At 44.7% G+C, this 24,256-nt stretch overlaps 1 protein-coding gene and 1 long non-coding RNA gene across 12 annotated transcripts in view; both read left to right on the top strand.

Annotated features, from left to right (window-relative positions):
• The first annotated feature begins 412 nt into the window (after positions 1-412).
• Positions 413-24,256, top strand: part of chd6 (chromodomain helicase DNA binding protein 6) — a 64,104-nt gene continuing 40,260 nt past the window's right edge. For 5 of the 11 annotated variants that reach the window (XR_005098047.1, XM_037252447.1, XM_037252456.1 and 2 more), the window contains exons 1-20: positions 413-826; positions 2,405-2,481; positions 3,079-3,197; positions 5,938-6,315; positions 6,558-6,753; positions 6,896-6,998; positions 7,063-7,213; positions 7,945-8,094; positions 8,295-8,360; positions 8,426-8,490; positions 8,562-8,679; positions 18,002-18,088; positions 18,153-18,290; positions 19,427-19,548; positions 19,953-20,196; positions 20,708-20,884; positions 21,410-21,553; positions 21,733-21,831; positions 21,898-22,054; positions 22,614-22,824. Coding sequence is in view for 10 of the 11 variants with exons in the window: in XM_037252447.1 (XP_037108342.1) it covers positions 3,165-3,197; positions 5,938-6,315; positions 6,558-6,753; positions 6,896-6,998; positions 7,063-7,213; positions 7,945-8,094; positions 8,295-8,360; positions 8,426-8,490; positions 8,562-8,679; positions 18,002-18,088; positions 18,153-18,290; positions 19,427-19,548; positions 19,953-20,196; positions 20,708-20,884; positions 21,410-21,553; positions 21,733-21,831; positions 21,898-22,054; positions 22,614-22,824 (2,639 nt within the window). In the remaining variant the exon portion in view is untranslated. The other 6 variants (XM_037252454.1, XM_037252448.1, XM_037252451.1 and 3 more) reach the window with 6 other exon arrangements.
• Positions 10,672-11,738, top strand: LOC119123472. The gene is made up of 2 exons (XR_005098059.1): positions 10,672-10,747; positions 11,686-11,738. It is a non-coding gene; the product is annotated as an uncharacterized LOC119123472 (long non-coding RNA).

A 24,256-nucleotide genomic window follows, 5' to 3' on the forward strand; every position in this document is an offset into this window, starting at 1 on the left:
CTCCCTGTGTGGAGTTTGCATGTTCTCCCCGTGCCCATGTGGGTTTTCTCCGGGCACTCCAGTTTCCTCCCACATCCCAAAAACATGCTTGGTAGGCCGATTGAGCACTCCAAATTGCCCCGAGGTGTGAGTGCAGATGGTTGTTCGTCTCTGTTTGCCCTGCGATTGGCTGGCAACCGGTTCAGGGTGTCGCCCGCCTACTGCCCGATGACTGCTGGGATAGGCTCCAGCACGCCCGCGACTCCCATGGGAACTAGCAGTATAGAAAACGGATGGATGAATCACAAAACAATTCTGAATAATGTTGAAAATCTATGCGAGAACCCGAATACATTTTGCACGACGAGATTACCTGAGAGACAAATGTAAACTCAACAATAACACGCGAACACATGTACGAAACGAGGCAAACGTGCACACGCAAGCACGGCCAACTTCCCGAGCATCCATCCTGAGGCGCTTCTTTTGGGGGCTCCATTTTGGCTCCTCCAGGCAGCTGAGGGGGCTTGGAGGAGACAGTCCCATCCTACTGGAGTCTTTTTGGGGGATGTGGATCACCACTCCACCTCATCCTCCTCCCCCTGCTGCTGCCGCCGCTGCTCCTGCTCCCCCCTTTTCGTGCTGCCCTCCTCCCCACCACCCTGCCCCTCCCTCCCGCTCATTTTTTATGCATTTTTCCTAACTGTCATGGCGATTTTGTGTCCTTGGAAATAAGCAGCAGCAGAAGCAAGCGGCGGCGGCGGACTTTCGCGCTCACCGGGCCGAGGGAGGTGGACGTCTCGCCGGGCTGAGCGGGGAGTCAGCGTGCCAGCGGCCGCCGGAGCAGGTGAGCAGCTGGCTGGCCGGTCGGGTTACGTTCGTCGTCGTCGGCGGTGTCGTCGCTCCGGACGGACTTTTTCCTCGGAGCTCCGCACGTGTTAGGAGGAGGCAGATGCCGGGGATGCATTTCCTCCAGCGCTGCGGGGACATGACGGAGCTAGCCGACCCACCGAGCTAGGTGGCTAACACGGCAGGAGCTAAAACAACCCGGCGAGGGTCTCCGCTTTCCCTGCCCGCCTTGGCTTTATTTTTTTCCCTCCTACATGCTAACCGCCTCCTTTCCAATCTCCTTCGATCCGAGACGAGGGCCTCACTGGCGGAATACTCAGACATGGAGGCGAGCAAGCCGAGCGATCGCCGCCGCGTCGGATAGCATCCCCTTCAAGCCCCCCGAGCGATGTGGAAGCTAGTTAGCTAGCTAGCTAGCTAGCTAGCTAGCTAACTAGCAGGCTAGCCTCCTAGCTCAGGCGAATGCCTTTTAACACTTAACCGCTGTAAGATGGCAAATAAACGAAATAGTCGCGCGGCGTCCTCTCGCTTTCACCTGGCCAGGTAGGTGGATATTGATGTTGCCTGGCTTTAAGACTAGCGCAGCCTCCAAACGTTCATACCACAATCACAAAACAGAGCATTTTATGAACTAGTCTTGATACGAGTTAAGTCATCAAAAGGCTGCAATACTAAGGGGTAAATGCCTAACAAAACACCTCGTTGCTCAGGCCCCAAAGAAAAAATTCTACAATGGGGACAAAAATGTCCAATTTACATTGAATGCCGACACGACAGTATATTTGATCCATTTTCATGTACATCTTGAGACACACATTCTACTATAGTTAGTAAACAACACGATTAATAATTCCAGTAGTTTCAGTTACTGTTGGTAGAGGTGCTCAGAGTTATGAGAAGTAAAAGTAGAAACATGTCAACATTTCCCCAAAGACCAACTCTCCAAACGCTCAGTCTGGTTGCAATGGCCACTACAGCCTGAGTACAATGAAGCTCAAATTTTGAAAAACACATGATAGGTTCTGGAGAGTTTTTGTGTATAGGGCATGGTGTGGGGTGGGGGTGTTTTGTCATTATGCTTACAGAATATCTGTTCAAAAATGCATTCAAACCTAAATGAAGAAGTTCAACTTCATTCGATATTCTCCCTTGACTTCCACTCGGGGCAGGGCAATAAATCAAGGCCATCAATATGAATCGCTAGTCGACTCGGCACTGGTAGTAGTCTCGATGAGTCGACTGGTCAGACCGCACAGAGCCCAAATTGGTAAGCGTCCACTTTTGTGAAACCACACTTCGCTCACAGCTTGAATTCTTTAAAGTACAGGCGACAAACCCATGTTGACTTCCATGACACTTGCTAAAATAGGCCCCAAAATCTCATATTGTCATATGTAATAAATTGTTACATCGTCAAGATATTGCAAGCATTTTCTTGTTTATGTTTTGATCACAAATTTAACAATAATTGAACAAACTATTCTTGTCTTGATTTCAAAAGGAGTATTCACAATTTGTTGTTCACTGTTCATGTCATCATATGTGGAGATGATGAATCAGTTCTATGTTTTCACAGTCATAACGGCCCCCTGAGGGAAACCGTAACTGCAATGTGGTCCGTGACAAAAAAGAGTTTCACGCCCCTTTTTTGAGGTATGTGCAAATCATGCATTAAGATGTGTATTCAACTTGTATTCAACTTTTCAGCTTGTATCAGCACTCCTGACATGTTTACAGATGGTGGAGCAACTTCTAATGAAGGAACTACTGTGGCCTGAACATTTTTAGCTGTCAATGTCTAGTGCATTTAAAAAAACGTCTGTTTGCAAGCGTAGGATCGAGAACGAGCGAGGGACCATGTGTGTGCTGCTTTGGATGTATGCGAGTTCAATGACTATTGCTGCCATGATCCATAATCGTTGCTACAAAATAATAGCCTAGCCAAACGTGACATGGCGTTCCAACGTGACATCAGGCGCACACACCATAACCTGCGTGTGCGCCATAATCCGCAAGGTTCGCACACTCTGCCTGACAATCGTGATCGTTTGAAGCAGCTGTGTTCCGATGTAGGTTAGAAAACACCCAGAGAGTGTGCGCCTCATCCATGTGATTGGTACCAGTTGAATTGCTGTCAGCCCATCTCGCTCACGAAGAATCGATTTCGGAACCGGCAGCATTAGACCCTGATCGGAACATCTTGATTTGTGTGCACCAATCACCAATTGGAGTGCTTTGTGCTTAATCAAGCACGTGTGTGTGTGTGTGTGTGTGTGTGTGCGTGTGTGCGTGTGTGCGTGTGCGTGTGAGAGACAGATGCAGTGACGACCTAGAAGATGAAAATCCACAAAAAGGACAAGCAGCAGCAGGTTGGTTGCCCTTTATGTTTCCATCCAGTTTCCTTCTTAAAATGCTGCAAGTACCCCCAAAAGAATTGCCCATCTGCTTCAAGAACTCCGTTTCACTTGTCCAAAGAAATCCTTGGAATTTTGGCCTCTCAATTTGGTGAGGTTTCAGTGATCCTCCTTGAAAGCCGACCGATTACCTTTGTAGTGAATTCAAAGATGACAATTTGCTCTCACTTTGGATTGCAGTGATCAACATTTCTGCCTGTTTTCGGACAGATGTTACATACTAAGCCACTCAGTGAATCAACCAATTAAGGTTAGGCTATTTTCCTCACAGTCAGGTTGAAAAAAGGTCCTGTTTTTCAATGAAGGGATGAAAATTAAATCCGATTCATTGATTAATGGAAATAAATGACAGATTAATCATTAAAATAAAATACTTTGGCGCAGTCCTAGTTGAGAGCCTTAAATCAGCGCGTTTTGACAAATCAAATTGAAACTCAAAACAATTCATCGATTTTTGTTATTTTGTTTAATTTGCTATCTAGATTAGTTGTTGAGCGCTCGACACAACAGTAATGGATGGTCCCAAATGCTAACCCAGAGCACAGTGAATGGCATTGCTCACAATGCTGGGATAACTTAGCAAGTATGCTAAACAGGTTCTGGCTGCCGCAGGAGCAGCGGCGAAACTGCAGAGCCACGCGCTTCACTTATGCCCAAAGACGTGCTCTTTGTATGTGCGTGTTTGCGTGATTCATCGGGTGTGTGACTGCAAGCGGCAGCTGTGCTCGTTGGGCTGGCAGCCGCCACTACGCTGCAGCATGCTGCTGTGTGCGCCTGCCTGCGTCCGATTGCCATTACAACACGTGACGTCATCCATACAGGCGCAGTGATTTGTGATACAAATCTTTGGCATTGTGTTGCCCGTTTATGTGTGAGCGCCTGCGTAAAGTTCTGCTCATTGAGCCCGTGTTATCGTAGCAGCTAATTTTAGCTGATGTTAATGAGAACAAACAATTTATATTGCCTTAAGGTAATAAAATAAATAAAATTGTATGAACTACGTTAAAGCGTCATCAAAATACATTAATAACAAATGCTGCACAAAATAATAAAAAAAAAAACTTTTTATTACCTGTCCAAAACCCATCATTTTGTTTTCAATAAAATTTTATTTTTCATGGCGCCTTGGTTTTACATTTGCACACATCTCTCATCCTGAGTCAGCCATGCTTGGAGTCCTATATTCAAAAGGAGAAAATTAAAATCATGTTAAATTTTAGGCCATAATAGTAAAAACATCAACTCAACTTTGCTTTAAAAACAACGCTTGCTGAACACAAAGTGTAAAAATTCATATCTTTCAAAATCAATTATTTACACAAAAACAGTCAACACCAGAAAACGCTAAAACAATCCGAGTCTCATGCGGAGTCAAAAGCCAAGGAGAAAAGATGGGTTTGAAGACGATTTGTCAGTGGTGAAGTCATGCAATTGTTCCGGGGCCTTCGCAAAGCTCACAAAGAGGGCCTGCATCTCTTTTGCTATCTGCTGCTACGGGAGCGCAAAATCTCTGCGACATTCTGCCACTTCCCTCTGGAGTCCTACGACGACATACTGTAGCCAGGCTACTTCCGATTGCATGAACCCCAAAGATAGCTTGAGTGGCAATGAAAAGAAAGAACCAAAAGCACCATACTTTGACAGCAGTAAGATGCATTTGGGGTATTTTTTTGTGAGATAACTTTAAGCAATTGGAGAAACATATTCAAGCATCATGTTGAAAATCATGAAATGTGATTTGGGGCACATAACAGTAAAGACACTGTGCGACAAGCATCACTCGATAGCTTTTTTGTTTTTTCATTCAGAAATAATTTTTTATTTTGAATGATACCAACTGCCAAGGAAAATTTATTGTTTTTCAGATGGAAACGCGATGTTCTATGTCTTAATTGTTATTGATGAAGTTATAGGAACACGACCCATTTTTATCAAATTATGTGAAATAAAGCAAATTTGATGCAAAATAAACATTGGGTAAAATTGGAAAAATGAATCAATCTTTTGAAGAAAAAAGAAAAAACGGGCTCGTTATACGCACGTAATAGCGAAAAAAAGACAAAGCTGTAATAATTTCCAATATGGATGACAGATGTTTTGACTGGTGCGTCACAAACGCATCCAAAGGGGTAGAACGCACGGGCGGGCAACAAAAGGCTGTTGTCATGGCAACCACCTGTTTATGTCTGCTTTTCCACGCAACATTTGCTGCAAAGAGACAGTTTCTATGGCAACGGCCCATATGCCCCTCCGTGTGTGTGTGTGTGTGCGTGTGTGCGTGTGTGTGTGTGTGTGGCATTGATTGAAATGTTATCTCAGGATATTTTTTATTGATAAGGCATGCCACCAAAACACAGAAAAACAGCAAAATAAAACTACAACCAAAAATTAGCTACCCTTGAGCTGTTGCCATGGAAACAACCACAGTAAAGTGTCTTGGATGTCGAGGCCCGATGTTGATGCGACACATTTGTGCTCCGCAACAGCCTTCGCTCCTTTCCATGGAGAGGAAGGGCAGATTGGAAGGCTCCATTTGAAGGCCGCGTGCCGTTAAGGCGCACCAGAAGCTACGCCACGTGGCCTTCGCATTTGGCCTACCAATTTGGAGACAACACAAATGAAAGTCCAGATTTCAGGATGGTGACTGCTCTGACGGCAACATGCGAGCCAAACCATTGTTGTTGTTGTTTCTCAGACGTTGGGCGGCCTCCCAAAGCACGCGCCGCTGGCGTCAGCTTCGCCGCCGGAGCAGACCGGCGGTCCGCAGATTTCGCTGCCTGCAATCCCCAGGGCCCACCTCCTGGTGGGCTCTAAGGACCAGCTCCGGCTTCTGGCACCTGTGGGCAGCTTGTCCAACCACTGCAAGGCCCCCGCCCTGGTAGTGACGGCGACCCCGCGACCCCCCTCTTCCCTGAGCGAGGAGGATGACGATGGCGGCGGGACCGTCGGCAGGTTGAGGAAGAAACGCAAGAAGAAGGACAAACGGGAGCGGGCGGAGGGCGACAACAGAGCCTCGGTGAAGAAGCGCAAGCAGGCCAGGGAGGTGCCTGTCGCCACCGTGCTTCCAAATAAGGTCACCGGATTTTGATTGATTTGATTTTCACTTTTTGCTTTCCAAATCATTTTGTTGGCATTCATTTTTACAGGGGGCCTGCTTCGAGGTGCATGTGGGCAAAATAAAAGCCAATCTGGGTCACATTTCTCTGCAGTCTTAAGCCAGCCTTAATTTTGTCAACGGACAATGCACTTATGAAATCTAGTTTCTGTCATTTTGTTAGTTATATCAAACAATAATAAACGCTTGTTCCCAAACAGAGGAAGAAGAGCAGGACCAAAGGGAGGGGGGACACCACCCCGGACGACCGGGCTGAGCTCAAGCACGATGCCGGGCGGAAAAACGCCTCTGCCCCCACAGCCGTGCCGGTTCCCTCAGAGGTGCCCGTTAAGGTGCCTGGAAAACGAGGGAGGAAACCCAAGATCAAAATCCTGCCCCCTCATCCCCCTCATCAAGGTGTGTGTGTGTGTGTGTGCGTGCGTGTGTGTGTGTGTGCGTGTTTGTGTGTGTGTGTACAGTACACTCTGAAATATCTATTAACATGAATGTACTGCAGGTGTTTTTTTGCTTTGATGTCACGCGCTTTTCTTCCTTACAGCCACACCTGCTCCAGCCTCAGCCCTGCCCCCTAAGAACCACAACCTATCCGGCCTCAAGACCAACCTCTACTCTGTGCCTAAGCAAAGGGCCCGCAAACCCAGGTAAGGCCATCAGAGTGAAGAACGCGGCGGAAAGAGAAATCCTCGCGTCGTCTTCCTTCTCCAGAGATGCTAGCGCCGCCCCGGTGGAGAGGAAGAAGAAGGCCAAAAGGAGAAAGCAGATGGCGGCGCTCCCCGAGGGGGCCGAAAGTGACGACACCACCTCGCTGTCGGTCAACACGGGCGGAGAGGACAGCCAGGACCCTATGGACAACGCGGTGAGCCCCACACATGGCTCGTTGGATGGAAAACCAATTGGCACGCTTTGACAACAGTCATTAACCTTAAAAAACAATTCATCATAAAATTGATAATTCAGTTGCGAGTCCATCAGAGAGTAACGGCCGTCAGAAAATTGGCAAAGAATGGTGATCATTGTTTTTTTTCTTCCCCAAATTGAAAGCGGATGTTTGCAAATATAATCAGTATGCTTTCATTAAATACTGAAATTAGAGAATATTCACTGATGACAGGTTGGACAATTTTCATTGAGACAGTCTTAAATGATTAATTGACTAGTTGTCAATTATACTGATTGCATACTGTACATCTTTGGTGCCGGGAAAGCTTCAACAGTAAAGGGTGTTTTGATGTCGCTGAATATGAAAATGACATTGTTCTCGAGACATTGCAGTTGATGACGGAAAGTACTAATTGCCAAGTTATGACATTGGTATTCTCTCAACCGTACAACTTTGATGAGGCTCCAACTGTCTTCACACCAGTCTGTACACTATTCTTTTTTTTCATTTGTAATATCAAGGAAGACAGCAATCACTGAGTTGAGAGCCGTCCATATGGGTATTGTGAAAATCAAGCAAGCATTACATTTTTTCTTTTGTTGGCCATTTGTCAACATGCTGTACCGACAGTGCATGCGCGTGTTGTATTGCGCACAAGACTTGTTTGAGAAGGAACCTTTATTTTTTTTGTCTTCTCTCACCTTCAGAAGCGGCGCTCAGGGCGTCAAGTGAAACGCCGGAAGTACAACGAGGATTTGGACCTGAAGGTGGTGGACGACGACGGAGAGACCATTGCCGTGCTGGGAGCCGGACGCATCGCAGCGCTCAGTGCTACCGCGCTGGCCTGGCAAGCCGAGGTACACGCAAGGAAGGAAACCTTACTGGATTGGATTGACATGAAAACAAAACATGTTCATCTGGAAGGAACAATTTGTGCGTGTGTTTTGCATTCAAAGGAAAAGCAAAATTTATAGAAGAAGAAGAAAAATAAAGCCTCACAAGTCAAATTGACCTATTTACATGAAAATCAAATGAATGAATGACATCATCTCCACAGGAGCCGCCCGAGGATGAGGCCAACATTATAGAGAAAATCCTGTCTGTGCGACCAGTCAAGAAAGAGGTAAAGCGTTATTTTTTCCTTTTGTTGCTTGCTGTTATCGTTATTGTCGCCTTGGACCTCCTCAGCAGACGTCGTCGCCGGAGGAGCAAGCCGACGAGACGGAAGAGTTTTACGTCAAATACCGAAACTTGTGAGTCAACTTTGGTTTTGTTTTGTTTTGTTCAGTCATTCATTGGTCCTTGCATTTTATGTCCCTTGCAGTTCCTACCTGCATTGCAAGTGGGCCACGCTAGGTGAGCTGGAGAAAGATCCCAGAATCCACCAGAAGATCAAACGCTTCAGGACCAAGCGGGCGCAGATGAAGCACCTTTTCAGCGAGGTAGCACTTTACGCCGTCACTTGGCAGGATTAGCGGGCCGAATTAAGTCCCCTCCCGACAATTGTAGGTCGGTCGCGATTCCAGTCATGGCTCAAAAGATAATCTTAGCAGATAAACATGTTGGATTTTTTGGGCCCGATTTCACACCATGCGGTGTCCCCTGGCAACAAACGGGCACGCGGGATGGTTGATGGTGAGCGCAGCCAATCGGAAAGCGACATTTTGGGCACACTTTGGCCACACTTTAGCCCCTTCCTGCAGCCCTTCAAAATTTATTTTTGGTGCTATCTTCTGTGTTTTAAAAAATTCACTTTTGTGAAAGAACATAGAAAATTGTTGACACGTTTGTCAAGAGGATACCACTCCCCCCCCAAAAAAGGAAAGAAGTCATAGCCCAAAAGACACAAGAGGTCATGAATGTTGCTTTGAAGCCAACATTTTTTTTCTCGTTTGGGCCATTTTCTCTTTTGAATTAACACTTTTGTAGTTTACATGTCCATCATTTGTAAAGCAGATACAAAATCAACATCCGTACTTCTGCACATTTCAATCATAAGCTCAGTGGCCTAGTGGTAGAGTGTCCGCCCTGAGACTGGAAGGTTGTGGGTTCAAACCCCGGCCGGGTCATACCAAAGACTATAAAAATGGGACCCCTTGCCTCCCTGCTTGGCACTCAGCATTAAGGGTTGGAATTGGGGGGTTAGATCACCAAATGATTCCCGAGCGCGGCACCGCCACTGCTCACTGCTCCCCTCTCCCCCAGGGGATGGATCAAAATCACATGGGGATGGGTTAAATGCAGAGGACAAATTTCACCACACCCAGATGTGTGAGTGACGATCATTGGGACTTTAACTTTATATCCACTTTTCTCGACTCATAGTACCAGATTTTACCATAAGGCGCACTTAAAAGCCTTGAGTTTTCTCAAAAAACGAATTGCACCTTTTAATAAGGTGCGCCTTTTGTGTGGACAAAATTCCAAAATCTGTAAAGTTGTTTTGTGTGGATTCCGTAATATACAAGTGTAATATGAAGACCCGATGAACCAATCAGAGGACAGTACTTTTGACGTAGATCGGGGCAAAGAAACAATCAGAGGACTGTACGTAATGCGTAGAGTACGTACCTCCGCCGCTGTTGATAAATAAATACCGTACTGGCCCGAATATAAAACGACCCTAAATATAAGACAACCCCCTCTTTTTCAAGACTCAAGTTTGAAAAAATACTTTTTGAACAAAATTAAATTTTTATACAGAAAGTAATTACAGTACATCTGAAACAAATGATTATAACAATATATTCGAGAGAAAAAGCACGTTATTTTGCCTCATTCAAATCATGCAAAAACTGTCTATCACATCTTAATATCTGAACATTTAAATCTGTAAACTAAAGTGCAATCACATTTGTAAATGAATAGCTTCTGGTTTTTGAAATGTAAATAAACCAATCTACTGTGATAAAACAGCAAAATTGCAATAACTGCATTAACCGTCAAAGTAAAGTCTAACTGTAACTGTAGTCTTGAAACAAATCTGAATAAGGAAAAACGTTGCAATAAAATAATGCAAACTGCTACCGCTATTGTTGGGGAGCCTGAGGACTGTATAGGGGGTTGGCTCGGATGGTTATGCTCTTTTCGCCCCCGGGTGTCGGTCAGAAAACAGGAGGGAAGACGTGGTTCAGTTTTGATTGCTTTCCTGAACTAGAAAATGCAATTTCTGGAGAAATTGCGTGTGAAGGCAAAGAAACTGAATAGATTCTTGGGGAATGCTGCAGAATGATGTTGAAACGAGTTGAATTACTTGGGAAATGTAGAAATGAAGTGTAAAACGAAATTTTGGAGAATTTGGGGTGAATTTCAAAATTGAAAATTTTGAATTTCTGGCAAGTGGGAAGTTGTGGAAAAAGTAGGAAAAAGCTGAACAGTTGAAAGTTGGAACGGGTTGAATCGGTTGAAAAATGTAGAAATTAGAGTTGAAAAATGAAATTCTGGAGAATTTGGCGTGAATTTCAAAATTGAAAATTTGGAATTTTTGGTAAGTGGGAAGTTGTGGAATAGGTAGGCAAAAGATAAACAGTTGAAAGTGGGAGCGGGTTGAATCGGTGGAAAAATGTAGAAATTAGAAGGGAAAAACGAAATTTTGGAGAATTGGGCGTGAATTTCAAATTAAAAAATTTGGAATTGTTGGGAAGTGGGAAGTTGTGGAATAGGTAGGCAAATGATGAACAGTTGAAAGTTGGAATGGGTTGAATCGGTTGAAAAATGAAGAAATTAGAGGTGAAAAATGAAATTTTGTGGAAATTTTACACGTGAAAACGTGAACATTTTTAATTTGGCAATTTTGGGAATCTTGAAATTCTTCCCCAATGTGAGTTGAATGTGCTGAATGACGTGAATTTCATCCTGGAACGACGTAAATGTGAAATGTTGAATGTGCCATTGAGAATGAATGGGGGAAAAATTGCCGTAAATTTGCGAATTTTGTGAAAACTCAAAATGTTTTGAATGAGATGAATGCAACCACCCCTCGTGTGAATTTTTGGAATATGTCAAAATTGGAATGGGGTGAATTGGATGAATTATGTGGAAGTAGTAGAACGTCAAATCACCAAAATGATTCCCGAGCGCGGCACCGCTGCTGCTCACTGCTCCCCTCTCCCCCAGGGGATGGATCAAAATCTCACGGGGATGGGTTAAATGCAAAGGACAAATTTCACCACACCCAGATGTGTGTGTGACGATCATTAGGACTTTAACTTTAAAAAGTGCGAGGAATAAAATATAATAACTAGAAAATGCAATTCATGGACAAATTGCGTGTGAAGGCCAAGAAGTTGAATAAATACTTGGGGATTTGCTGCAGAATGAAGTTAGAATGGGTTGAATTGGTTGAAAAATTTAGAAATTAGTAGGGAAAAACGAAATTTTGGAAAATTTGGTCTGAATTTAAAAATTGAAAATGTGGAATTTGTGGTAAATGTCAATTTGTTGAATAGGTAGGCAAAAGATGAACAGTTAAAAGTTGGAACAGGTTGAATCGGTTAAAAAATTTAGAAATTATAAGTGAAAAACGTAATTTTGGAGAATTTGGCGTGAATTTTAAAATTGAAAATTAGGAATTTTTGGTAAATTGAAAGTTGTGGAATAGGTAGGAAAAACATGAACAGTTGAAAGTTGGAACGGGTTGAATCGGTTAAAAAATGTAGACGTTAGAGCAAATGTTCAATCCCCGTAGAGAATGAATGGGAATTTTAAAAGAAATTGCGCCAACATTTTTTTAAATTTAAAACGAAACGAAAACTACGGGTTCAAGAGGGTCACTTTGGAGTTCAAAAGTTGAAACAGGTTGAATCAGACAAAAATGGTCAAAGTTAGAGCAAATGTTGAATGCCCCATAGAGAATGAATGGGAATTAAAAACAAAAATTGCGCCAACATTTTTGAACGAAACGAAAACTACGGGTTTAAGAGGATTACTTTGGAGTTCTAAAGTTGAAACGGGTTGAATCGGACCAAAATTGTAAAAGTTAGAGCAAATGTTGAATCCCCATGGAGAAAGAATGGGAATTTTAAAACAAATTGCGCCAAAATGTTTTGAAATTTGGAACGAAATGAAAACTATGGGTTTAAGAGGTTCACTTTGGAGTTCTAAAGTTGAAACGGGTTGAATCGGTCAAAAATCGTAAAAGTTAGAGCAAATGTTTAATTTAGGGCACTTCTGGTTTTATTTAGGGCACTTCTGGTTGAATTAAGGTCACTTATGGTTCATTTGGGGCACTTCTGGTTTGTTTGGGGCCACTTCCGGTTTATTTGAGGTCACTTCCGGTTTAGTTGATATCACTTCCGGTTTATTTGGGGCACTTACGGTTCAATTTATGTCACTTCTGGTTTGATTTGGGGCACTTACGGTTCACTTCCTGTCGAAATTGGGGCACTTCCGGTTTACGTCCTGTTCATGTTGGGGCACTTCCTGTTCATTTTGGGGCACTTCCTGTTTGTTTTGGTTCACTTCCGGTTTATTCTGAGTTCATTCGGGGGCACTTCGGGGTCAATCCAAGATGGCCGCCACACTGTGGAAGTGGGGGTGAAGGGGTGAATTGTGTAAGCATGGTGGAAGTGGGGGTGAAGGGGGTGAATATGGTAAGCATAAGGTGAACAAAGTTAGAATGGGTTGAATCGGTTGGAAAATGTAGAAATTAGAAGGGAAAAACTAAATTTAGAGTACGTGGTTAAACAGTAGAATAAAGTACAACTGAACTCACTGTATTGCTCCCGTGACCTTTTTTTGTTTACCGTAAGTCATGGTATGCATGCGTCCTATAATGCGGTGCGCCCTATGTGAGGATTAAATACTAAATAGACCTGCAACTGAGTCTGCACCTTTTAACCTGAAGCACCTTATGGTGCAGAGAATATAGTACAGTAATTTTCGGACTATAAGTCGCTCCGGAGTACAAGTCGCACCAGCCATAAAATGCCCAAAAAAGTGAAAAAAAACATATACCGTAATTTTCGGACTATAAGTCGCGGTTTTTTTCATAGTTTGGGTGGGGGGGCGACTTATACTCAGGAGCGACTTATATGTGTTTTTTTTCAAAAATTTTCAAAAAAAAAAATAAAAAATGAAACCGCGATAAACGAACCGCAATGTAGCAAGGGATTACTGTAATTTGAATTTCAAGTGACGTCAGCAGCGCGACGTCGCGGTCAGCAGCGCGACGTCGCGGTCAGCAGCGCGACGTCAGCAGCGCGACGTCGCGGTCAGCAGCGCGACGTCAGCAGCGCGACGTCAGCAGCGCGACGTCAGCAGCGCGACGCGGCGTTGTTTACATAAAGGACAAAGATTGACTCGACGGAGCTCTCTTTCACTTCCGTGGATTGAAGTCGGGGGCCGGCGCTCGGCCGGGTGGCTGTCCAGGGACGGTGGATGGGGCTCGGACAATGCTTTTACGCACGCCCGGTCCTCTACCGAGCTGTCTTTCACCTCCGTGGATGGAAGTCGAGGGCCGGCGCTCGGCCGGGTGGCTGTCCGGGGACAGTGGATGGGGCTCGGTCATGGCTTTTACGCACGCCCGGTCCTATTCTATGGAGCTCTCTTCCATTTCCGTGGCTGGAAGTCCACGCCGCCACACGCCTGGAAGTTTGTTTTGTTAAATAAAGAGCCGTTTACCAAACCCACGTCTTTCCTTGAACTTTGTTAACGCTACAATATAGTTATATAGTAGATCTGTGGAATAACGACGAGGCTGACGTCAGGGCGCACGCACGCGCGGCGTTGTTGACAAAGGACGAGGAATTTGATCGATGGATTTAATGATTTAGAGTGCACAGATGGTTTGATAACATTATTGCTTATATAATAGTTATTTGATATATAATTTATATATCGTTATATGGGCCTGTGGAATATTTTGAAGTGCAAGAGCCGTCAGCGGCGCGCACGCATTGTTGACAAAGGACGATTGATGGATTTAATGAATTGGAGTGACACAGATGGTTTTATTAACGTGTTATTTATGTAATAGTTTTTTGAATAAATCTGAATTTTACGTCAGGGCCGTTCTCAGCTCTTAGTTTGTGTTTATGTCACGTTAGCATACCTATCGTTTAGCCTGTTGTTGCTCGTTCATGACTGTTCTTGGTGTTGGATTTTGTCGAATAAATTGCCCTCCAAAATGCGACTTATACTCCGGAGTGACTTATATATGTTTTTTTTCACTTTTTTGGGCATTTTATGGCTGGTGCGACTTATACTCCAGTGCGACTTATAGTCCGAAAATTACGGTATAAGTCGCTCCGGAGTATAAGTCGCATATTGGGGGGCAATTTATTCGACAAAATCCAACACCAAGAACAGACATGAACGAGCAACAACAGGCTAAACGATACGGTATGCTAACCTGACAAACACAAACGAGGAGATGAGAACGGGCCTGACGTAACATTCAGAGTTATTTAAAAAAACGATTACATAAATAACACGTTTATAAAACCATCTGTGTCACTCCAATTCATTAAATCCATCGATCGTCCTTTGTCAACAATGCCGTGTGCCGCGCCGCAGTTCAAATTATTCCACAGGCCCATACAACGATATATAAACTATATTTTAAATAACTATCACATAAACAACAATATTATCAAACCATTTGTGTCACTCCAAATCATTAAATCCATCGATCAAATTTCTCGTCTTTTATCGATCGTCCTTTGTCAACAATGCCGTGTGCCGCGCCGCAGTTCAAATTATTCCACAGGCCCAAACAACGATATATAAACTATATTTTAAATAACTATCACATAAACAACAATATTATCAAATAGGGGTGTAACGATTCATCGATACACATCGATTAATCGATATAATGCTCTACGATTTATTGGCATCGATGCTAAACGTAAACATCGATTTATATCGCCGTGTTTGACCTCGGACATTAGACGCGACTTTAAATCCAGTTCATTGTTGCTTGCTTCCTCTTTCCGGGAGCAGTACGCGGCGTGTTGTGTTGTGAGCAGAGCAGGCACGTGAAAGGGGAGCCAACAACTACGCGGCTCCTGGGCTGGTGCTATGGCTAGTGTCCAAGAAGACGAGGAAATTCGCTCCCCTTTGGGGCTTCAAGTCATTCGTTTGGAAGCACTTTGGATTCCAAAGAAAAGATGGCTCAACGGACAATTAAAATTATTGTAAATAAATAGTTCAGTAATGCACTTTAAAGTTAATGGTATTACAAAAAAAGAAAGAATATCCATTTTTCTTTACTTATGAGAAAAAATATAGGAATTTGATTAAGTTCAGTGTTAAAATAAGCACTTTGTATACTACAATACTCTTGTAATTTCCTAAATAAAGAGTTTGCAGTACCTTGTTGATTTTGCGTATGAATTGTTATAAATCAGGATATTCTATATTTTTTATTTAAAAATAAATAAATAAATAAAAAATCGATCGTGGAGCACTATATCGTGATGTATCGTGAATGAATCACAGCAGGCTTTAAGGTATCGGCAAATATCGTATCGTGATTCTTTGTATCGATATGATATCGTATCGTGACAAAACCCGCGATTTACACCCCTATTATCAAACCATTTGTGTCACTCCAAATCATTAAATCCATCAATCAAATTTCTCGTCCTTTATGTCAACAACGCCACGCGTGAGCAGCTGACGTCAACCTCGTGGGTCAGTTGCGACTCCTTTTATTCCACAGATGTAGTATATAAATATATTGTAGCGTTAACAAAGTACAAGGGAAGACGTGGGTTTGGTAAACGGCCCTTTATTTAACAAAACAAGAGTTCAACGAGCCAACAACTATGAACTGTAACGATAAAAACATATAGAAGTTGCTACACGAAATAAAATACGTATATATCAAATAACTATAACAAAAATAAAAAATGTTTCCAAATCTTCTGCGTCACTCCTAATCATTAAATCCTTCAAACTCTTCGTCCTCCGTGTCACTTTCAAACAAAGCCGCGACTGATTCCGGTAGTACGTGGGGCCCTTCGACATCTCCGTCGCTGACGTCAGACTCCTCGTCAGTTTCATTTGGAATTATTCCAGTTTTTCTAAATCCTGACAGAATGATTTTGGGTGTAACCGAAGCCCACGCTTTGTCGATCCATCCAATGACGTCCAGGAATGTTGCACGTCGCATTCTCCCGGTTGCCGTGAAGCTGTGTTCTCCGTCCACCATCCACTGCTCCCCCAGGTTATGCAGAACTGCTTTAAAGCTCCTATTCACGGAGACGTCAAGTGGCTGAAGTATTTTAGTACAGCCTCCAGGGATGATGGCAGGTATGGAGTTGAGGCTTTTTAATTTCTCTTTTATCTGTGGCGTGATATGCACTCGCATACTGTCCATCACAAGCAGAGCTTTGTTCGCTCTGAAGAAGCTCCGATTTTCGCCAATCCCTTGCAAGTTTCTCACTAACTCCAAACTTTCTGCTGCTCGATTACTGTTTTCGGCTGCATATTTTACAACTTGAAGTTTGTAACCTGCAGAATATGAGTTTCTTTTTGGTGCCATTTTTGTTAAGCCCTTCCCAGTTGATGAGTCACGGCCAACGGTGAAAGTTAGAGCGCCCTCATCCAGTTTTGTCTGAAAATAACAGGTTTTTTTTTCAGCTGTAGTTTTTTGTTTTGTTTATTTGGTTGTTTCGTCAAAGTCAAAGTCAGCTTTATTGTCAATTTCTTCATATGCCAAGACACACAAAGAGATCGGAATTATGTTCCCACTATCCCACGGTGACAAGACATAGTACACAATATGCATACAAGTAAACTACACAAAAAAATAAAAACAAGAAGGCACAAACAATGAATAAATAAGAGTGATTGATGAATAAATAATAAATAAACAAATAACAATAAATATAAGAGGAGCAAAAATGGAGCAAGTGTGCATACAGCAGACAGTGGACTTGGATATGGCGCTTTAAAGTGTTAATTGCTTTATTTGATTTTTTCTCTCTATTTTTCATGTTTTGAATATGTTCAAGATAAAGATATAAAAGCATGTGAAGTGATCAACTATACTAAAAATAACATGTGAAGTGGTCAACTATACTTGTAAGTAAGTGATGTGTTAATGATCAAGTAAAAATTTGTGAAAAAAACCATATAAGTCGCTCCTGAGTATAAGTCGCACCCCCACCCAAACTATGAAAAAAAACGCGACTTATAGCCCGAAAATTACGGTACTTCAAATTTGCAGCAATGAATATTTTCTTTTACCACCAATGAACAATAACAACTCTGTATAATAATCCAAAACTCCCTAGAACAAGAATCGTGGGGTACCCCTTCACATCATCCATCAACAACAAATAAAATCCAGCCTTACATTTTCAATTCTGCCAATAGTTGATCCAATTCTTTTTGTTTTTGTTTCTTTCAATAGGAACAATATCCTATGATCTTGCTTCTCAGTACCGTTTTACGTGTCCCAAAGAATTGGGGGTAAAACCTCGCGATGATCATTCAATTCCAGAAACTCTGAAATGTCCTTTTTGAATTGCTCTTTCATATGACTCAATTTGATCTCCACAGAGTATTTCTCCAACTTTGTTCAAGTTGCACTTCCAAAAAGAGAGGGCTATGGTCCGAAAGGTCCATCATTCCCAATTCACAGTCTAGAACCCTATTCATATCTTTGTGGAAGATTAAAAAGTAATCACTCCTGAAGTAAATCCTATGTGGATTTGAAAAATATGTACAGTCCCTCTTCCCAGGGTCTGCCATTTTGCCGCCGTTTTACTGTCATTTGGGCCATTTCCCCATGTTATTTTTTTCCTCTTCCAGCCTGACGAGGATTTGTTTAATCCCGACTACGTGGAGGTGGACAGGGTGCTGGAGGTGGCCGTTACCACGGACACGGAGACCGGAGAGGTTGGTTGATGCGCTTACGCACGCTCACATGCCCGCGCTCATATGCCGCACTTTGCGTGTTCAGGAGGTGACGCACTACCTGGTCAAGTGGTGCAGCCTGTCCTATGAAGAGGCCACCTGGGAGCTCCAGGAGGACTTGGACCCTGAGAAAATCAAAGAGTTTGAGGAGATTCAAAAGCTGCCGCCAGACTTGCGACATGTGGTGAGGAGCCCATAGACAACCTTCTGGAACCTTCTGCTACATACAGTGGGGCAAAAAAAGTATTTAGTCAGCCACCAATTGTGCAAGTTCTCCCACTTTAAATATGAGAGATGGCTGTAATTTTCATCATAGGTACACGAGAGTACATGAGAGACAAAATTTAAAAAAAAAATCCAGAAAATCACATTGTCTGATTTTTAAAGAATTTATTTGCAAATTATTATTTTATTTGTGCTTTTTTAAACGTTTAGAACAAGATATAAATGTTGCTTTATTTTTAACCCCCTAATTTTGCTTAGGGAAGTTCTAATCTTCTACCATTGCTAAAAATTTGCCCAAGAAGACAGAAAAAGTCAGGCTAATAAATTATTGTGTGCTTCCACACACCCCTTGCAATGGGCTCACATACTCGTCATTACGTTTTGAATTGAACCCACCTCTTCTAAGTTGCGAGACTATCACTCTACGACTGAGCCACGTGAAAAAAGCCATTAGGCAGTCAGGAATCACCGTTGCCTGAAACGGTTGATGGCCTGGAATCAATTTGAAGATGAGGGGGGTGCACTTATTCTCACGGGCTGATTTTTTTCTAATAGGGCTACTGTTAGAACGAGTACCCCTGTAACTTTGCTTGTAGAGGGGAGCACCTTTTCACATTTGCTACACTTAGTGAAAATACCCCTAAGAAGGCACAGATAAAGTGATGCTGTCGTGAATGATCCAGCAGCAGGGGATACCTATTTTGGCACTACACCGGCTATATTCCATCGCAAGCTCGATGATACGCATGCCTTTGCTATGCTCCTTTATGATTTTGTGTTTCATATCGATCGTCTTTGGAGACATACTCGACTACACTACTTATTTCTTACACCACTAACGCGCCGAGACAAACAGGGAATGGCAGAGACAAGGCGGGTGGATGGGTGCGTCGGTTCGGAAATCAAAAATTGGTTCATTAGTAGATGCAAAAGAATTGCGAGGCTCCAGTTCGTAGCTCAAAAAGTTCATAAGTGTAGGCGTTCGTAAGTAGCGGTACCACTGTACATTCACAATCATGAATAGCAAATGTATGGTGAACACCGTGTAGTATTTTAATGTCAACATACAAGCGTGTATTTTGTCTGTGCGGTCAGGAGCGTCCTCCTCCGGACAAATGGCAGAAGTTGGAGCGCTCACGAGATTACCGCAATGGGAACCAGCTGAGGGAGTACCAGCTGGAGGGCATGAACTGGTTGCTCTTCAACTGGTACAACAGGTGAACGCGCATGCATGCAAACACAAAGGCTACGTTCATACTGCGGCACAATTCAGATTTTTTTTTCCCCCAAATCCGGCCACTTTCGTTCGTGCTTCTCGATCGGATACATTTCGGATATTTTGCAACGCGGTCTGAACGGCCGGGTGGCAGCCAGTTGGCGTATATCTCACCCGGACGACATGCGCTCCGCTTGGGACTGTTTTGATTCAGACCTGCGGTGTGAATAGAGCCAGAGACAGTTACACACAGATGCACTTGCACACACATACCTGCAGACAGATACACGCACATATAGGGAGACACATATAGACAGACACATGCAGACAGAATCCATTCACACACACACGCCTTCTCACAGTAGAAGTTGAACGCGCCTTCCTCCTCCCGCCGGTCCGCGGCAGGAAGAACTGCATCCTGGCGGATGAAATGGGCCTGGGCAAGACCATCCAATCCATCACTTTCTTGTACGAGATGTTCAGCATGGGCATCCGGGGGCCTTTCCTGATCATCGCGCCCCTCTCCACCATCACCAACTGGGAGCGCGAGTTCCGCACCTGGACGCGCATGAACGTCATCGTGTACCACGGCTCGCAGATCAGCCGCCAGATGATTCTGCAGTACGAGATGTTCCATCGCAAAGCGCAGGTCTCGCTCTTTTTTGGCAAACACAACAGACGCAAACGTGCATCACACTCCAACTACATATACACCCGCCCCAGTTTGGTATTTGCCGTAAATAAAAAACCTACGGAAACTCAGCTATACAGCGACCAAAGTTCCACTCAGTAATCTTGTCTTGGCAAGCTGTGGAAAAGTAAGTCGCAACACAACTCACAGCAGTCTGTCATTATTAGAATTTGATTTTTATCAGGAAAATCATCACTGTGACTCTGTAGCCTGAAACCATGTGGTAAAAAAGAAAACTATAGCTGAATAGAATTCAACAGTTTCTGCCACACTGCATCACTCAATGATGTGCCCATCATTTGCGTGACACTTCATCGTTCCACGCAGAAGATAAAGAACGTAGCACCATTATTTTTTTGTCCGCATGTGGCGGAAGCATTTGCGTTGGGTCCGTTGCGTAAATGCGTCAAGCACAAAAACCGAGATGCTCCCTGGCATGAGCACCAAGCTAACATGCGTCTCCCGCCAGGGCAATGCGGCGCCGAGCGTGCTCAAATTCCACGCGCTGATCACCACCTTCGAGATGGTGATGGCCGACTGCCCCGAGCTGAAGAAGCTGCAGTGGCGCTGCGTGGTCATCGATGAGGCGCACCGCCTCAAGAACAGGAACTGCAAGCTGCTGGAAGGACTCAAACTCATGAACTTGGTCAGTCCAAACTTCTCGGCACCTCTCACAAACAAAGTCATCACATGCTTAAGTCATTGGTTGGTCTGCGTCTCAGTTAAAGTTAAAAGTTAAAGTCCCAATGATCGTCACACACACATCTGGGTGTGGTGAGATTTGTCCTCTGCATTTAACCCATCCCCGTGTGATTTTGATCCATCCCCTGGGGGAGAGGGGAGCAGTGAGCAGCAGCGGTGCCGCGCTCGGGAATCATTTGGTGATCTAACCCCCCAATTCCAACCCTTAATGCTGAGTCCCAAGCAGGGAGGCAATGGGTCCCATTTTTATAGTCTTTGGTATGACCCGGCCGGGGTTTGAACCCACAACCTTCCAGTCTCAGGGGGGACACTCTACCACTAGGCGACTGAGCTAGGTAATGGCTTTGTCTGTAATAGTTCCAAAAGGTTGATGATATTGGTTGTTTCGGGGGCACTTGTGGAAAAGCGGAAGGGCAGAGACTGAGACCTGAGACTGACTTGCGACTTCTGTTCTGGCTGCTCGGAGCAGGAGCACAAGGTTCTGCTGACGGGAACGCCACTGCAGAACTCGGTGGAGGAGTTGTTCAGCTTGCTCAACTTCCTGGAGCCGCTGCAGTTCCCCTCGGAGAGCGCCTTCCTCGACGAGTTTGGGGACCTGAAAACCGAGGAGCAGGTAAGGCCCTTTAACTCTTTGACCACCCGCCCAGTTGAAATGGATCTTGGGCATCTAAAGGCAGTGAATGCCACGACTGACTGTTTGCGTTGCTCTTGACAATGTGGATTTTATTTTTAATAATCTGATTCCCAACCATGTGGTCGTCAGATCTTAATCTTGCTTTCTTGCACTCCCAGGTGAAGAAACTTCAGGCTATCTTGAAGCCCATGATGCTGAGGAGGTTGAAGGATGACGTGGAGAAGAACCTGGCCCCCAAAGAGGAGACCATCATTGAGGTAGGAGTTTCTTGTCTCAGTTCCCCCCTCCCCTCCCACTCTGAGCTTGCCGGCATCCTCCTGCAGGTGGAGCTGACCAACATGCAGAAGAAATACTACCGGGCAATTCTGGAGAAGAACTTCTCCTTCCTGTCCAAAGGAGCCAACCAGCACAACATGCCCAACCTCATCAACACCATGATGGAGCTGCGCAAGTGCTGCAACCATCCTTACCTGATCACCGGTGCGGGTCGGCACGCCTCCTAAAGCAGGGGTCTCAAACTCCAGTCCTCGGAGGCCGCATTCCTACACGTTTTCCAAGTTTCCCTTGTTAAACACACCTGATTCAATTATCAGGCTCCTGCAGAACGTGAGGATGAACTGATCATTTGAATCAGGTGTGTTTAACGAGGGAAACTTGGAAAACATGTAGGAATGCGGCCCCCGAGGACTGGAGTTTGAGACCCCTGTCCTAAAGTCTTGAAGTGACGTGACTTGACGTGACGTGACGAGACGTGACGTGACGAGACGTGACGAGACGTGACGTGACGAGACGTGATTTTACTCCGTTTATCCTTTAGCGGCTGTTTCAAGTTAGTGATTGGTCAATTTAATACATTTCCTGTACTTCCAGTTTCAAGTTGTTGATTGGTCTTAATTTGAGTTATTGCTCAGTCTGATAGTTAAGTCACTGCTAAGTGCGATACATTTCCAACAGGTTCAAGTTATTGGTCGCTCAAAAAATTTGTGTTGGGAGTTGCTAGCAACTTGGCTTCTAGCGTGACGGTCTGTTGTCTGGGCAGGGGCCGAGGAGAAGATCCTGGAGAGCTTCCGCAAGAATCACGGGGCCGACGCCTGCGACTTGCAGCTGCAGGCCATGATACAGGCGGCTGGCAAGCTGGTGCTCATTGACAAGCTGCTGCCCAAACTGCTGAGCGGTGGACACAAGGTCCTGGTCTTCTCGCAGATGGTCCGCTGCCTCGACATCCTCGAGGACTACCTCATACAGAGACGGTGAGCGCGCGCCAAGACACTTTGCTCATTTGTTACAGCCCATAGTGGCCGTTCCTATACATGGACTGAGAGGTCAGTGCTCACTCTGAGACACTAACCAACAGTTTAGGAAGTGTATCCAGGACGGCTTGCTTGTTGTGACAGGTTCAAGTTGTTGGTTCGCAATACAGTAATCCCTTCTTTATCACAGATAATTGGTTCCAAGACCACCCGCGATAGGTGAAAAGCCGAAGTAGTGTTACCCTCTCATTTTTAACATACATACTACGTTTTTTGTGTATCTTATTTATTTGGCGAATGCAAAGTCCCTAAGCCAAGCAGTTGCCTCCTGGTCTGCTGTATGGAGGGTGACTAACCCTCCTTTAAGTCTGTGGAGAGGACAAACTTCTATGATGTGTTCCATGGTTTGCTCCTCTCCACAAGCACACAGTGGGGTGGGGCTACTGCCCCATTTGTGAAGGCTGGCCAAGCAGGGGCCATGTCCAGTCCTGAAACGGTTGAGTGTGGACCACTGTCTTCTTGGGAGTTTGGTGCCAGGGACCTGTTGGTTGGGGTCTGGCACCAAGTGTTTGTTTGGGACCTCCTTGGACTCCCATTCCATTTTCCAAGCCAGCTGGATGTCGGAAGTCGGTTGGTGGGATGTTCGTCCAAATTGGTCGTCTGGACGGGAGTCGAGCAGTGGGTGGGTTGTAGATGTCTGTATAGATCGGTAGATGGGGAGTCTTTGATCTTTTGAAGCATCTTATGAGTGGCTGCTTCTCGCCGGATATGTGTGGGGGGGATGTTTGATAGGACAGGAAGCCAGGGGAGTGGTGTTGAGCGGACAGTCCCGGTTATGGTCCTCATGGTTGTGTTGAGCTGGGTGTCCACATAGTGAGTGTGGGGGGCACTTTACCAGACAGGGGCACAATATTCAGCTGCAGAGTATGCAAGGGCCAGTGCTGAGGTGCGCAGTGTGGACGCTGCTGTCCCCCATTTTACACCAGCGAGTTTGCAGAGCAGGTTGTTCCTTGCTTTAACATTGGCTGCCGTCCCTTTTAGGTGTTCCTTGAAAGATAGGGTCTGGTCAAGTGTCACTCCAAGGTCAGTTGGGTTGGAGGCGTGCTTCAGCTTGACTACACCCAGGTAGATGTTTAGTTCTCTGGCGGCTTCTGCATTATGGAGATGGAATACGCTGGATACAATTTTTGCTGGGCTTGGCTTTAGGCGCCAGGTTTTGCAGAACTGCTCCAGTTTGGCAAGATCTTCTGTGAGCACCTGTTCCAGTTGATCAAGGTCTGGTGCTTGAAATGCCAGACAGATGTCATCTGCATAGATGAATTTCCGGGATTTGGTGGTGGGTAGGTCATTTGTGTAGAGATTGAACAACGTTGGAGCTAGAACTGAGCCTTGTGGCAGCCCGTTTGTCTGCCTTCTCCATGCACTCGTGTTC

Source organism: Syngnathus acus, chromosome 5, assembly GCF_901709675.1.
Source record: "Syngnathus acus chromosome 5, fSynAcu1.2, whole genome shotgun sequence".
NCBI classification, from domain to species: domain Eukaryota; kingdom Metazoa; phylum Chordata; class Actinopteri; order Syngnathiformes; family Syngnathidae; genus Syngnathus; species Syngnathus acus.